Here is a 16,172-nt window from a genome sequence, read left to right as displayed (position 1 = left end):
TTAAATGAAGACTATGAAATGCAACTGCATATAAAAGCATGCGTCTCAGAGATTTTATTTAAGCTCAAATTATAACCATCAAGTGGAATTTAAGAAGATACAATATTTATTTGCATAGAGTTTAAGATGCAATCATGCAAGAGTAAGGGTCAATGTGTCGCCTCTTAATATACTTAATTCTCTGACTTTCCTCCATAGTAAATTGATGTTTTTAGCATCTTCTTCGACTTCTATTTGTAAATTGTGTTCTCTTTTTCCTTTTCATTTGAAACACACAAGTTTATAAAATAAAAAAATACAAATACAAGATAAAAGCAGCAGATTTTTGTAAAAATAAAGCAATCCCAAACTAATCCACACTTGAGAATCGACAACACTTGAGTTCTTTTTTACCTTACACTTGGCATGGGATCTAATCCACCATAAAAGTAAACGGTTCCCAGAAAAAATGATCCAACTTAACGAAGGACTAGACTATAACACCACACCTTAGGATCAAGGAGGAACTCGTAGATTGTTACATGTGGGAATCGCTCACTCAACTCATCGTGAAGAAACTCATATACCAAGGTACTGGCTGCAGAAGAAAACTCCATATACCTGGTAACCTGGAGTTTATTTCTTCTCCTTTGTTTCTCCGTTTCAAAGATGGAATTTTATTCTTTCCATCTTTTATTTCTTTCTCATGTATGTATTTTTGGGTTTGGCTTTTATCTTCCCTTCTCTATTTTGTATTTGATTTTCTATTTTGTATTTTGGGGTTTGTCATTTTATGTGCCAACCTCTTTGGCAACTTTTTGATAAGATATTTGGATTTTGACCGTTTTCTTAGATTTATATGAGTATATCATTTCTTCTTAAGGGATCATTTGTGGGACCCTATGAATATATAATTTCTGCAAACTTTCAGTCAAATTGATAACTGTTAAGGCGAATTAGATTAAATCAATGTGCGAATCAAATCTGTCCAACCTGAACCGTTCATACTTGTAATTGTACATCACAGTTATGAATGTCTTAACGATAATCAATTTGGCTGAAAAAATTTATAGAAGTGATCTACTCATATAGACCTAAAAACTACATGGTCATCCCAATATGTGATTGAAAAGTTGGTCTAATAAGCGATCCATTGAAAATGACCAAAAAAAAAATCTCACCCACACACACATTATTGACATTCTTATGTGAGTGAAGAAGAATAGAAATGATGTTTTTAAGTTTCTTCAAGTTCAAATGTTTTCCAATATCTATTTTACCATTAAATTTAAATCAACGAACGCCTCTCTCTCTCTCTCTCTCTCTCTCTCTCTCTCTTCTAGAGTTAGGGTTTGTGCATTATGTGCAATTTTCAACTGCCTCATCATGAGTTCCGTTGATGCTATGGCTGCTCGACTCACTTCTTCTCTCGCTCTGGTAGAGGGGAAGAAGAAGGTAGATCTCCGTCTGTCGCAAGGCAAGGGATTGCAACAATCTAAAATTTTTATGGTTGGGAAACCCCTCATTGCCAAGGAGTTCAAGGTCCGCTCCTTCCTTGGTATGTTTCGATCTGCAGGGAGGGTCAATGGGACGTTGCAAGTTGAAGAGACTGAAGGAGGTAGGGTTTTGTTTACTTTTTCGGATCCTGCAGACTGGGCTAGGGTTTGGAGGAGTGCGCCAAGGGGGTTTAACCGTGCTCCTGTGGCTTGGGCTGAATATGATGGGGTTATTCCGATTGAGAAGGTATTGCCGGTGAAGTCATCTTATTGGATCACGTTGCAAGGTATTCCACCTGCTTTCAGATCCGAAAGGGTGATGACGATGATTGGGTATACCTTGGGGGATTTTCAGGAGATTGATAAGCAGGGAAAGAAGGTTGGTAAGTATCATATCCGGGTTGAGATTCCTTTGATTCAGCCAATATCTTTTCAGCGATGGTATTGGGTGGAGGATACGGTCAAGTTAAGTTGTTTGGAAGGTGTGGGGTGTGTGGCTTGGTCACACACATTGGCTTGCCGTGCTCGGGGCTGGCGCTAAATGAGGAAGATGATGATGCAGAGCTTACGGTGCTGGGGACACCGGCGACGGTGTAGGTTGGCATCATGTAGGTTAGGGTTGGCGCCTGGGTACGGGGCCGGGCTCTGAAGGTTGCAGCCATGATGCTGCTTTCACTCCTAGGGTTTCATTCAATGGGCATAGCTTGATCTTCAAAACTCAACTTCCAAGGATGATCCTGGAGTAGCTTTTATGTAACCGTACTTACTTGGTGCAGAAACCACGTCGTAAGGTAAGCATTAGAGAGATTGGAGATTCTGATAGTATGGTGGAAACTTTGACAGGCAAGCGTCGATCTAGGGTTAAGGCTAAGCTCACCATCTCTCCAAAGAAACTCAAATTAAGCTTGGAAGTGGGTAAAAAAAACCCTAGAACCTGCAGTTATGGGTTTGGTTGCAATGCCACAGAATGATCAAAGCATGGTGAAGAAGAAGAGAGGGAGGTCGGTGGGAAGCAAAAACTAACTCCCACCTGGAACTATTGAAAAGAAGAAAGCTGTGAAGGTAGATGGTGCGGGGAAGTGAAAGTCTACCAAGAAGTGCCTGTTGATCAATCTGAATGGTGCAGATGCTACTGCAAGCTCTTCTCCGAGAGGAAAGGAGCTAGTTGTGGCATAGTCTCTATTTTTTTCAGGGTTTCAAGCCTGTGTGCAGGGCCGGTCCTGAAAATTAAGAGGCCTGGTGCGAAAATTTAAGTGAAGCTTTATTAATTATGATCTCAGTTGAAGAACTAAAAAGAATATTTAGTATAAACAAAACAAGAAAAGAGTGGAGGGATAAAAACAGAACAAAACAAAGAAGAAAAATGAAAAAGGAAAACAAATAAGAGAACGAGATGAAGATAACAGAAAAGGAAAAATAAATAAAAATAGAGAGGCCTTACTAGAAGAAACATGGAACAAAGAAAGACAAAACAAAAGAACAGAGAAGAAGATCAAAGAAAAAACATAAAAATAGAAAGGCCCAAGGGACTCAAACCCAAGACATATTAGGTCAAATCAAATAACTACAACCACATATACTTTCACACTTTCAATTTATATATATATATATATATATATATATATGTACATAAAGGCATTACGAAATTCGGAGGCCTTCGAAAATCAGAGGCCTTGTGCACATGCACACCCCAAGGGCCGCCTCTGCCTGTGTGACTTGAGAGAGCTTCTATAAGTTTTCTAAGACGTTTCTAGTTATTTGCTTGTACCACAATTGAGTGATTGGCATGTATGGACTAGTTGAATGATTTCCTTTCCTTACAAGAAGAGGTAATCCTTTCTTGTGTAGGCTTGCGTAAAGCGAGAGCTTTTAGAACTTATTTGTTTGCATTTTCTTAGATAGGTTGTACTGGTTGTTACTTGTCGGGTTTCTTATTTGAGGGTTTGTAGACTCTGACCTTATTTTGGCTATTGATTCTATTAATATCAATTTCTATTCAAAAATTAAATTTAAATCAACAATTTAATCGAGAGTCATTTCAATCTTAGGTTGCTATTGACGTAATTTCACTCACTTGATTTAAGTTCTTATTTCCTAACGTCTTCTTCCACTCAACATTGTCGAAACTGCCCAATAGGAAACATAAACATAATGAAGGCTTCAAGCATCATCCCAAAACCAGTATCTCCTCCACCCCAAAAAACTCTAAATTGCTATGCGATCAACATTCAACAAGAATGGCAAGACAACTAGACAATCTCCACAAAATTTCAGTCCATCATATACTTTGATTATAACTCAATTACATGCCCAACCCCAATGCCCAAAAACCTCTTTTGGGAACCCCAAACCTATACAAATGAGTATTCTTGATAGTTGATACCCACACGTATCATCGATCATCATTTTCCTCCTCCCTACAGGGAAGAGAGGAAGAAGGGAAGAAATTCGATTAGTTGTCAATACCAATTGACATCTATACGCAACATAGACCGAGCGCATTCCTTTGGTGGCCGCCGGCGTCCCTATCCCACGATGTGAAGCTTCCGACACCAAAAAAGACCACATGACAACCGCAATTCCAAAATCATGGGATCCGGGTCACCTCGAATCGTCCTTCAAGCATAAGCCTCTACAACCAACAAGATTTCAAGCCCCTGACGTAATATATTGAGATGGTTCTTAATTAATTTAAAAAAAAAAAAGAATGGCTATACAATACACAATATATACAAATAATAGTTTGGACAAGCTTATCAATATTTTCCTTGTTTGATAGCATCGCTCAGTTTAAAATGATGATGATGTCTACTAATCACATGTTACTGTTACGATCAATTTTTTTCATTTTGTTTCTTCAAATCCTCCAAATTACATGAGACAGATTATACAAATATATATGTAGAACATCTATGACCCAAAAAGTGGATCTCACATGTTTTCTGCCATTTCGCCATGCAATTAATTATTTTTCGATGAAGATAGAACAGTCACATGTTACTTTCTAAATGCAGTTTCAGGTGGAATAATTGTGATAGACAGAATACTATATAAATGTGAGATTATTAGCTAAAAACAATATATAGCTAGTGAGATTTGATTGTTGGATATTCAACAAACATAAATGAAAAATGAAAGAAATGGCACACTGTGCTTGATTTTATATATATATATTTTTTTGGGCAAGACTCTGTGCTTGATCTGATCAACAATAAATAGTGCCGGATCAGAGAGGCATATTTTTAGCAGACTTTTAGTTAAGAATGACGAATATTGTTGCATATAGACAAAACCTAAATGCCTGCATCAACGGCATAATAGTCTACAGAGAAATAGTCTGAGCAAAAATAGGAACACCTAATAATACAGGTGTGGTCAATGTTCATACTTAATTAACAGATCTTAACCTGATTGTATATACGATCTTGTCAAGTGTCATCTGGAGAGAGATACGTTGGTGGTTTTGGTAGGTATGGAAAAAGCTAGTAGGTATACAAACTTCAAAGCAATTAGCTCTGACCTGTTTTGGGATTGAAAAGGATATTAGAGTTTTCAAAACTTCCTTATACTAGATAGATATTGGGGACCCCAACCTTCTCAAGTTTGGAGGACGGTTAGAATGCTCTGCTGGGTTTCCATGCTCTAGCTTCTTGTTGTTTGGCTTCTGAGATTGTATGAGCAAAGAGAATAGTGGATGTGCATAAATGCTTTGGTGGGTGTGGGGGGCAAAGGGAACCATTTGATTTGATTTGTAATATACAACCATAATTAAAACAAGAAAAGTTAAGTACAACAAAGGATACAACAATGTGTCCATCTATCCATCCAACTTGAAATTTATCGAGTGTTTTTTGTCCCAAGTACGGTAGTCACCAAATTTCGTCATCAAATATGCATGAGTGTGTATCTGATCAAAGGGGAAAAAATAAAATATATTAAAGAATGGCTAAAAGTTTCAATCATTGTCAACAAGATATCGACATACCCATAATGAAATTACATTGATTCCATTATGACTCAATTAAAGCGCAATGTAAAACTTTCGACAAGTAGTCATCACATACTCTGTTATTCAGATATGCAAATGAGCAGTTAAAAAATGCTGGAAGAACAGATTTTTAGGTTTAACGAGTAATTTGAGAGTCTACTGCTTCGATATTTCTCGGTTTTAAGTAGGGGTCCAAAATCTTAATTAGGGATATCCTTTGCTGTCACTCTCACTATCTTATGACTTATGAAAGACGTGACTAATGCAGGCAAAACAAATATTTGCAATAACTGGTAACCACGTTGGGAAATAGTACCTAAAAATTCCGTTATTAAAATTTTGGAGGGAGCGAACGGTAGGTTCAGAACAGTCAGTTTTTGAAAGGTAGTTGTAGCTGAACCTAACGGTCCTCTTCTCCTTGCTTCCTCCTCTGTCTCAGCCTCAGTACTGGTCTGAGCCACGTACACCTACTCGCTCCTCACCCAAATCGCAATCAAATAATCAATCAAGAAAGACAGGAACCCGTTGAAGAATGGCGCGAACCACATTAATACAACAATGTGGATCATTAGGATCACCCGATTTTCACCCAACCATCAGTCAACTACCGAATCGATTAGATGTGTTGGGGGTTGTTCTAATTACCCACCTTTTATACAAACATCCTCACCCTACTACTTCCTCACTTCTCTGTAACCCACTTCGTCGCAGAGGAGGAGGAGGAAGAAGGAAGGAGCTTCGTCCCTCTTCCCGCGCTTCCGAAATACTTGGATACTGTAAGTGGTTTGATTGTATGCACAGTTCTGATACTGGGTAGGATTTATGTCTTGATTCTGTTATGTTGGTGTTGAGTGCTCGGAAGTGAACTAAGTGGGATGCACTGCAAGTGTTTGTGAAAATGGCTGACTAAAATGCCGTTGGGATTTATATCGTGATATCTCAAGTGGACATTGAGTTTTCTAGCGTTTGTTAGGATTTAATTACTAGTTTGAACTAGTCGGGAAGTGGGTACATGGTAAGATTTGAACTTGAGGAAAACCCGGGATGGGATGATTGAGTGGATTTATGATTACTTAAGCTGCATGTGGGTTGTGAATTTTGAAATGTTAAGGATGTTATGATTAGTGATTTGTTTTAGTCGTAATGTTGATTCTGTACCTACTTCAACTGTGGAACTGATGCTTGCCTGATGTTAATGGGAAGCATTTGATTGGTTTCTTGAAAACAGGATTGGAAGCTTGAATCATGGCTGAAGATCTGGACAAACCGTTGTTGGATCCTGAGAATTTCAATAGAGATGGCATCGATTTGGTACGTTTTCATGAGCTACATTGCAGCAACCACATTTAGAAATTCATTCCCTACAGCATTTTGAATCATTTCATGTATTACAGGAACGCTTACCCCTGGAAGAAGTTTTTGAACAACTGAGAACATCAGCGAGAGGACTTTCATCCGATGATGCTGAAGCCAGATTGCACATTTTTGGGTACAACAAACTTGAAGAGAAGACAGTAAGAACCTCAGTTTTGAAATATGTTTTCTATACATTCATTTCTAGTGTCTGCAGAAAGTAGAAAAGTCAATTGCAGCTTAAACTTAGACTGACCGAGTTAAGAGCTTCGTTATTGAGTACTACTTTAGACTTCAAAGATTTTGGGTCAATTGGGGGACAGGTTTCTCTATGGTGGGAATTTAGCATTATTTTAGACTAGCAGTAATCCAGAACCAAGAATATACAAATGAGAAAATTCAAAAAGTCAAAGACAAGGTTCCTCATGAATTTGCTCATTAGAGTTTCTTTCAAGGAGTTCGTTTGAAAATTATCGTCTTCATCTCCACTATTTCAAGGTTGTGCGGTGGGGCTGCATGTATATGTGTTATTTTGTCAGCATCTTTCCACCTCTGAATGAGTAGAAGAGGCTACCTGTGTTGAGAAGTTATTAGGTTGACGTACATTGCTGTCTTATTTCCTAATCATTCAGGCTTTTGAGTTTTAGTGGTTCTCTAATGGGCTAACATTCAAATGCTGGTTTTATTTGAGACGTAGTTTTATTTACCCATCAAAACCTGCTTAAGTACAACAATTATGATTAAGCGACAATTGAAAAGAACTAGCTTTCTAGAGGAACCAGAAAATACAGTATACTGTCTTCAAATAGGTTATCCAGATTTTAGGTTCTTTTTGAATTGACAGTGAATTGATCGTGAAAATTCCTTGGTACCATATAGCAGGACTTTGTCCCAAATGAAAACAAACTTGCGGTTCTAGCATGCATGTTGATTGGTCATTAAGTTTATACTAAAGTGTATTCCTAACATTATTAAAATCCTGTACTTTTTTGCAGGAGAACAAAATTTTGAAGTTTCTTAGCTTTATGTGGAACCCCTTGTCATGGGTTATGGAAGCTGCAGCAGTTATGGCACTTGTCCTTGCTAATGGGGGAGTAAGTAGTCTTAAACTAGCTATTTACTTTCAATTCAGGTCAAATTAAATATGATGTGTAACTTATTCTGGAATGAAATGATATTCCAGGGTGAGGGTCCTGACTGGCAAGACTTTGTTGGGATTATTGTCCTATTAATAATCAATTCAACAATTAGTTTCATAGAGGAGAATAATGCGGGAAATGCTGCATCAGCTCTTATGGAACGTTTATCTCCAAAGACAAGGGTATGTCTCTTTGATTGATGCCTTCCGCTCACAGAGTATCACCGGTTGTACACTATGGCTCATTAACTCACACTTTTTCAATGCAGGTTCTCAGAGATGGGCAGTGGCAAGAGCAAGATGCAGGTATTTTAGTGCCAGGAGACATAATTAGCATAAAGCTCGGGGATATAATTCCAGCTGATGCTCGTCTACTTGAAGGAGACCCTCTGAAAGTTGATCAGGCATGTGCTAGAAATCCATAGTGCAATTTGTTCTTTAACAATGGGCAGTTACATAGCTCTCGCTTTTTCTTGGTTGACCGTTTGTTGGCTTGGGAATGTACATGCGTGCCGTATCTAAAAGAGATGCTTGTAATTATCCTGCTTGAAGTTAATATGATTGATAGTATAAACTATGAAGTAATATTATTGGTTTTGTTTTTGGCAGTCGGCTCTTACAGGAGAGTCTCTGGCTGTCACCAAGAGGACAGGTGATGAAGTATTTTCTGGTTCAACATGTAAGCATGGAGAAATTGAAGCTGTAGTGATAGCAACCGGAGTTCACTCATTTTTTGGAAAAGCAGCACATTTAGTCGACACCACTGAAGTTGTGGGACATTTCCAGCAGGTGATTATTGAACCTGAATCTATAGCCTAATAGGCTAATACGTTTTCCTTGATAATAAATTCTCCTATGATATAGTTCATGAAAGTTATAATCACTTCACAATCTTAAAAGTCATATTGTGACATCAGTAACATGATTTTCTGCAGGTCCTTACTGCCATTGGGAATTTCTGCATTTGCTCTATAGCTGTGGGAATGGTTCTTGAAATCATTGTCATGTTCCCCATACAGCAACGTTCTTATAGGGATGGAATCAACAACCTTCTTGTTCTCTTAATTGGAGGAATTCCAATTGCTATGCCAACAGTGTTATCTGTGACACTTGCAATTGGTTCTCATCGACTATCTCAACAGGTGCATCTCTTTATAATCTTAACCCCATGTTATTCTGGAAAAATCATCAATTTTATGGTCAGAGTTTCTGTACGTTTTTATAAACTGCAAATTAATTTGTGATAGTAATGCTATAAGTCTTACCTAAGAAGTCTATGCACTTACAAGATTTGCTTGAATATTTAGAGAGAGAAAAAAATGTTATGCTTTAATCTGTTAACCAATATAACATCAATCCCAGACATTCATAGTGAACTTTTGTTGTTTAATTAAGGGTGCAATTACAAAAAGGATGACAGCAATTGAAGAAATGGCGGGAATGGATGTCCTTTGTAGTGACAAAACTGGAACTCTTACCCTGAACCGCCTCACTGTTGATAAAAACCTGGTTGAGGTATGGAAGCTGACCCCATGAGAATTTCTTAATTTCAACTAGTTCATTACTTGGAATTTACAGTAATTTTCAAAATCATGGAGCAAAATTTTAATATTAGGTGTCCTTGACATGACATTTTTTTGGGGATATGGCTTAGTTAACATATGCAAAATATGTACTTTTGCAGGTTTTTAACAATAATATAGACAGAGACACAGTTATCTTATTTGCAGCCAGAGCAGCAAGACTGGAGAATCAAGACGCAATTGATGCAGCCATTACCAATATGCTTGGTGATCCAAGGGAGGTAGGGATAGAAAGTGCACTTCAACCCTGTTGTTCACTTGTTCTGTTTCTTTTCTATTATATTCTGGTTCTAAATGCATAAAGTACCCTTTCATCTATAGGCACGTGCAAATATTACCGAAGTGCATTTTCTGCCCTTCAATCCAGTGGACAAGCGTACTGCCATTACATACATCGACTCTGATGGTAATTGGTATAGGGCCAGCAAAGGAGCTCCAGAACAGGTACTGATATGTTGATAGTGGATCCCTTTGGACATGATAATGGTATATGAAATATATCGGTTGATTTGAAATTGTAGCACTTCCAAATACTGATTTCTATTCCTTTTCCTTTTCCTTTTTCAACATGAATATCAGATTCTAGATCTTTGCCCTGAGAAAAATGAGATTGCTGGAAGAGTACATAGCACCATTGACAAATTTGCTGAAAGAGGCTTGCGGTCTCTTGGAGTTGCTTATCAGGTATGCCATATGGGCTATGTTTCTAGTCCTTTCAATACTAGTGTGAGAGTTGTAATGAACAAAAGAAGAATTAAATGTCACTTGAAGATAGAAATCACAAATTTAGGCAACACCACCTCTTGATTAGCACTTGGAAAACCCAAATGATTTTAATTATTTTATTTTCATTTCTGACATATCTCACCTCCCATATTGCTATACTTCCAGGAAGTTCCAGAAAAAACTAAAGAAAGCCCTGGTGGTCCTTGGACCTTTTGTGGGTTGTTGCCCTTGTTTGATCCTCCGAGGCATGACAGTGCTGAAACCATTCGTAGAGCACTTAACCTTGGAGTCGCTGTGAAGATGATTACAGGTAACCTATCATGACACATCAAGGGCATACTTACATACACATACAAAAAGCCAACCAGTGTAATTTACCCAAGATACTTTACTCATGCTTGCTTCTTCTGTGATACTCATCACTGATTTGTAAAGACCTTTGATTATCATGTCTTTTGGTTATTATAAATGATCATCAATGTCAAAGACAGATAGTGATTCTTGAAGTCCTATTCTCAAATTAGGTGACCAGTTGGCAATTGCGAAGGAGACAGGGAGACGGCTTGGTATGGGAACAAACATGTATCCTTCCTCTTCATTATTGGGCCGCAAAAAAGAAGAAGACCACGAAGCCGTGCCGGTGGACGAGCTGATTGAGAAGGCAGATGGCTTTGCTGGTGTCTTCCCTGGTATGTATAATTGAGTAACTTCCCACTGAAGCAGTTAATTCTATCAAATTATATCATTAAAATTACTTATTAGAGAAGAAAATGAAGACAAAGGCATCTTCCTAGGATGAGAACGTTGGCTTAACTTTCTGAAGTCATGATAAGTATGAAAACTAAGGTCAATTCTAGATGCACATTTAAAAAGGGGACAGCTTACTGTGTCGGTGGGTGGTGTTGTTTATGTCTGTATGTGACATTCTCTCACATATATGGTTCTATCTGTGGATTACTCTTGTCTCATAACTTATTACTGCTTTGTAACTTTCAGAACACAAGTATGAAATTGTAAAAATCTTACAAGAAAAGAAGCATGTCGTTGGAATGACTGGAGATGGTGTTAACGATGCACCTGCTTTAAAGAAAGCAGACATTGGTATAGCAGTGGCAGATTCCACAGATGCTGCGAGAAGTGCTTCTGATATAGTCTTAACGGAACCTGGCTTAAGTGTCATTGTCAGTGCTGTCCTGACCAGTCGAGCTATATTCCAGAGAATGAAGAATTATACTGTAAGTTTCAGTTGGAATTTTTTCTTTTCTTATTCCTTGTATATTCTGTTTCATGACTTTTCATTTGGTTTCTACATTCGTTGAATGGTACCGTATAACTGATTAGGCCCATGAATTCGCAGATATATGCTGTTTCCATTACCATTAGGATTGTGGTAAGAATCTCAATTTTGAAATTATTTTATTAGACTCAACATTCGTCTGATTTTGTTTCAACTCCCCATAATGTTTTACACTCAATTGTCTGCAGCTTGGTTTCGTGCTTCTTGCATTGATATGGGAGTATGATTTCCCACCTTTCATGGTTCTGATTATAGCAATACTGAATGATGGTATGTTTTCAATCTGCGGTAGCTGTAACATTTATTCCTTTTAGTTGAATAGGATTAAGCATCATGACCAAGGTTATGAACTACAAACCGTTTCTTTTCCCATTTACTGGAAGCTGTAGTCAAGGAAACTCAATGATTGATTTCCAGCACATATATCAAAATAAAGAAGGAAGCAAAGAAGCAAATATTTTTAATTCAACTATTATTTCATTAATTAGAAAATTCAAGTATTAGTTTAGCTTTGTATATATTTCTTATTGTTGTCATCATTACAAGTTTATGACATCATTAAGAATTATGACCCTTAGACATTTAAAGCTAAATCAGTACACTGACTGTGTATTCAAATCTAGGGACCATCATGACAATTTCCCAAGATCGGGTAAAGCCCTCTCCAAAGCCTGACAGTTGGAAGTTGAATGAGATATTTGCAACTGGCATTGTCATTGGTACATATCTAGCTTTGGTTACTGTGTTATTTTACTGGACTGTCATTGAGACCACCTTCTTTGAGGTATGAAACAGAGAAATGCTACTTCTTGATTTTTTTTATTGAGATTCTGTGTGAAATGAACATCAGGACATATTAGCTTGGGTTACTTTTTCCAGTGCTTATTAATTATCTTCTGCTGCAGGACACCTTCGGCTTAATGTCTATATCCGACAACAGTGAGGAAGTTTCATCTGCTGTATATCTGCAAGTTAGCATCATAAGTCAAGCTCTCATATTTGTTACCCGAAGTCAAGGATGGTCATTTCTTGAGAGACCTGGAGCTCTGTTGATGATTGCTTTCGTTGTGGCTCAACTGGTATGGCTTAAGAAAATAAACATGTTTTATTTTATATTTCATTTACACATTTTAACTTTCCAGGAATGCATCTAAGAGAATTTGGTTCCAAACCAACTTTTACATATATGCATCAAACTTGATTATAAAGGTCACAGAAATCAACAGCGTTATATTGTTGTTTCTCTCGTATTTAGGTGGCTACTCTGATTGCCGTCTATGCGGAAATCAGCTTTGCTTACATTAGCGGCATTGGATGGGGATGGGCTGGAGTCATATGGTTGTATAGTTTGATTTTCTACTTCCCCTTGGACATTATCAAGTTCGCAATTCGCTATGCCTTGAGTGGAGATGCCTGGAATTTATTGTTTGATAGAAAGGTATTGCAATCTTCTAAGTTCCATTGTTATTGTCTACTATTGGCTATCACTAGTCTCTTTGAGGACTAGCTTTGGAATGACATGACTGTTCCTAATTACTATTAACTTTTGATTCTCAACAGACAGCTTTTACTGCTAAGAAAGATTATGGGAAGGAAGACAGGGCAGCTAAATGGGTACTTTCTCAGAGAACTTTACAGGGGTTGCATGACATGGAGTTCAAGGCAGGTAGAACTAGCCCCAAAAATTCTGGTTGGATTGCCGAACAGGCCAGACGGCGCGCTGAAATAGCCAGGTAAGACAATCTGGCATTTCTTCAGATTTTTTTAGTCTGATTACTGGTTTCCATCCCATCAATCTCGTATACACTTGGTTAAATGACCCTTGAATGTCACAGGTTGGGAGAGCTACACACTATGAGAGGACATGTAGAATCTGTAATGAGGCTCAAAAATTTGGACCCGAACGTTATTTCCGCCCACACAGTCTGAAGCCAATACATGGAGACAGTAGTATTCAATTTTCTGGTGAAAGAAAATTCTGCAGCATTTGCTCACATAATTGATGTTTGGGTATCTGCAAAAGAAATTGACATTTGGTTACCAGATTTTTTTTTGGGATGGCATAGGTAACTCTCTGTAATGTTGTCAATTCTTTGGGTGCTAAAAGTAAGGAGTATATTTTCCTAGTATTAATTTGTCGTAATTTTCAATGTATACAAGGGGACCTTCTGTTTTTGTGTAATAATTAGGCTACTTGAAACTAATAAACCCACATGATAGAGTGGAATTTTCTCTATTATTTCCCAAGATCAATTTTCCAACATTAGCCAAAACTGGCGCAATACCTTGTGAATTCAAAAACCAATGCACGCTCACTACTTGATGGCGGTAATCTAGCATCATTTGAAAGTTTCTGTTAGAAACAAGTCTCATAAATTGATACTAGGACAAAAGCGGAACGGTGTGCTCATTCTGTGTGAATATCTTGATTTTATTGGTTCGGACTACCACGTGACATTGTCATACAACTAATGTTCTCTTATAAGTAGTGCAACTCTTATGGAGTAAATAGGAGAACATCAAAGGTCTTCATAAATTGATGTCTTGTGCAATGTATGTAGTCAACTTCTTATATCTTGTACGGACGTTAGTTTACTAGACAACCACTCCAATAGGTGTTCTAAAATTTGAGTCTTAAACTTTAGATGTAAGATTAATTGTAGCCCATAATCAAGGATGCAATAGACAGTGTTTTAACTGTTTTTCTTTTGTTTTTTCTTCCTCCTCTCTTTGTTGTTGTTGTTGTTGAAGGAGTTGTCACTAGGGGTGGGCGTCCGGACCCGAAAGACCGAAGACCCGACCCGGACCGAGCAAAAAAGCCCGATTCGGTTCGGTTTTAGTATGGAAAATCTCGGTTCGGTGCGAAGCCCGACCCGAATGTATATTTTCGGTTCGGTCTCGGGCTTCAAATATTTGGAGACCGAAAGCCCGACCCGACCCGATTTCTCCTCCATCTCAGCCTCTCTCACTCTCCTCCCAAGCCAGCTCCTCCTCCTCCTAAACCTCCATAGACCAAAGCCGACCTCTTGGATTTCTAGAATCCTCCTCCCGCTCAAAGAAGCTACCCGGATCGTCGACTGGACCTGCATATGCAAATCACCAACTCGTTACAAATATGCCTAAGGCAGCTCCCTAGCTCATCGCCACAACGAGGAGTATTGAAGCTGAAAAGGAGAGGGCTCGCCGTTTTGCCCACATCGATCTGCAAGAAGAAGAAGAAGAAGAAGAGAGGAGGGGCAGATTTTCGTTTCAAATGGGAACAGACATGATAGTTTATATCTTAGATTCACTCTCTCTGGTATTTAGGCAAAGCCATGCCCAGTCTGTTTTTATTTCCACACCAGTCTGTTTCCTCAAGCTTCTTCTATAGTACCACACCTCATCTCCGTCTCCACGTTGTTGCTGCCTCACTTCCCATTGTCCCAAGCATTAAAGAAAAGAAAAGCTGCTGCATCTACCAAGAATAAGAGAAAGGACCGGGTGCAAAGGAGACAAAGAAAGAAAAGAAAAGAAAAGAAATGACAAAAGTTGTCTCCCACCAAGAAAAGTTGTCTCAACCACCAAGAAAAGTTTCCAAAGATGGAATAAATATAAATTTTGCACATATAATATCAAGAGAGTCTCCTGCTCCGGTGGTTGGGAGTGAGCCTTTCGTGTAGGAGGTCAGGGGTTCAAACCTTGCCTCCTATTGAATTTGGTGATATTTTGCATATTACTGGACTGAAAGATGGGAAACTCAATTTTGGGCCCGAAAAGCCCGAAAACCGAACCGGCCCGAATGGGTTCGGTTTTTGTCGGTTTTCAGTTTACAAAAAGCCCGAACCGGCCCGAACCGACAGTTTCGGGTTCGGTCTCGGTCTCACTAATTTTCAGGCCCGACCCGACCCGAGCCCAGCCCTAGTTGTCACCTTTAGCTTTTTTGTCTTTCTAGTACCAAGACTTGCAGCATCATCACAACCAAATTTTTTGTGCTTCTAAAAACGCTTTTGTCGCTCTGCCTGCCGGTCTATATCTCATTTTTATTCTTTTTTTCTTTGCTCCAGCCCAATTCCGCTTCAAATGTCTAGATATACTTTCACATAGCTCATTCTCATTCAACTCCCCTTCTCATCTTCTATCCTATTTTTTCTGTTTCCACTATGCCGCCCTCACATTCGTTCATTGGAGTCTCGACCAGAATATATACTCCTAAGTCTACACTTGAGAATTGTTGCTGTACCGGTACTCTACCGGAACCAAAAACAATAATTTGATAAGTTTAAGAAGTTGAGAATGGCTAATGAAAAGAGTCGATCAAAAAATTTCTACTCTTAGGCAATCTTCACAATCCACTTTTAAGAATAACTATCCAGACTAATACCGATATTAGAAAGATATTTTAATCATATATTTTTAAAAGTTCTACATTCCTTTCAAAATTTTCAAAACCAAAAATCATTATATAACACATTATTTGCAGCTTACTCAACCCAACAGCTTCAAATTCTTTCAATATTTCTTAACACTATAAAACACAACGAGCTATATTTTCACTCTTTTATTTCAATAAACTTTATTCGAAAATCATGTCTATAAATGGCCGAAACAAAAGGCCGGAAGTAAAGCCACAATT

General features: G+C 38.2%; 1 protein-coding gene and 1 long non-coding RNA gene across 3 annotated transcripts; one reads left to right on the top strand and one right to left on the bottom strand.

The window, feature by feature from the left end:
• The first annotated feature begins 6,089 nt into the window (after nt 1-6,089).
• On the top strand, nt 6,090-13,799 carry LOC112187313 (ATPase 10, plasma membrane-type). Of its 2 annotated transcripts, XM_024326058.2 has the most exons (22): nt 6,090-6,239; nt 6,692-6,774; nt 6,858-6,977; nt 7,812-7,910; nt 8,000-8,137; nt 8,224-8,358; nt 8,564-8,743; nt 8,890-9,096; nt 9,350-9,469; nt 9,639-9,758; nt 9,859-9,981; nt 10,117-10,221; nt 10,429-10,573; nt 10,788-10,952; nt 11,260-11,498; nt 11,621-11,653; nt 11,749-11,830; nt 12,184-12,344; nt 12,466-12,639; nt 12,816-12,998; nt 13,121-13,293; nt 13,396-13,489. In XM_024326058.2, exons 2-22 carry the CDS (start codon nt 6,709-6,711, stop codon nt 13,487-13,489), a joined length of 2,862 nt encoding a protein of 953 aa, XP_024181826.1. In that variant the 5' UTR covers nt 6,090-6,239; nt 6,692-6,708. The 2 variants fall into 2 exon arrangements, with proteins under 2 accessions (XP_024181826.1, XP_024181824.1); XM_024326056.2 differs by lacking the exon at nt 6,090-6,239 and having other exon boundaries at nt 6,709-6,774; nt 13,396-13,799.
• On the bottom strand, nt 13,571-15,327 carry LOC121051664. Its single transcript, XR_005806433.1, has 2 exons — nt 14,939-15,327; nt 13,571-14,762 (listed from the first exon to the last, which is right to left on the bottom strand). It is a non-coding gene; the product is annotated as an uncharacterized LOC121051664 (long non-coding RNA).
• Nucleotides 15,328-16,172: the final 845 nt, after the last annotated feature.

Source organism: Rosa chinensis, chromosome 2 (genome assembly GCF_002994745.2).
Source record: "Rosa chinensis cultivar Old Blush chromosome 2, RchiOBHm-V2, whole genome shotgun sequence".
NCBI lineage: Eukaryota > Viridiplantae > Streptophyta > Magnoliopsida > Rosales > Rosaceae > Rosa > Rosa chinensis.
The sequence above is the reverse complement of the archived record's forward strand: the minus strand, read 5'-3'. Positions and strand labels throughout refer to the sequence as shown.

What these genes read in the sequence shown, in the direction of transcription:
- LOC112187313 (XM_024326056.2), top strand. Translation starts at nt 6,709, where the DNA reads ATGGCTGAAGATCTGGACAAACCGTTGTTGGATCCTGAGAATTTCAAT. An exon ending in ATAGAGATGGCATCGATTTG is followed by an intron (nt 6,775 to 6,857) that starts GTACGTTTTCAT and finishes CATGTATTACAG; the next exon opens with GAACGCTTACCCCTGGAAGA. An exon ending in ATTTATTGTTTGATAGAAAG is followed by an intron (nt 12,999 to 13,120) that starts GTATTGCAATCT and finishes GATTCTCAACAG; the next exon opens with ACAGCTTTTACTGCTAAGAA.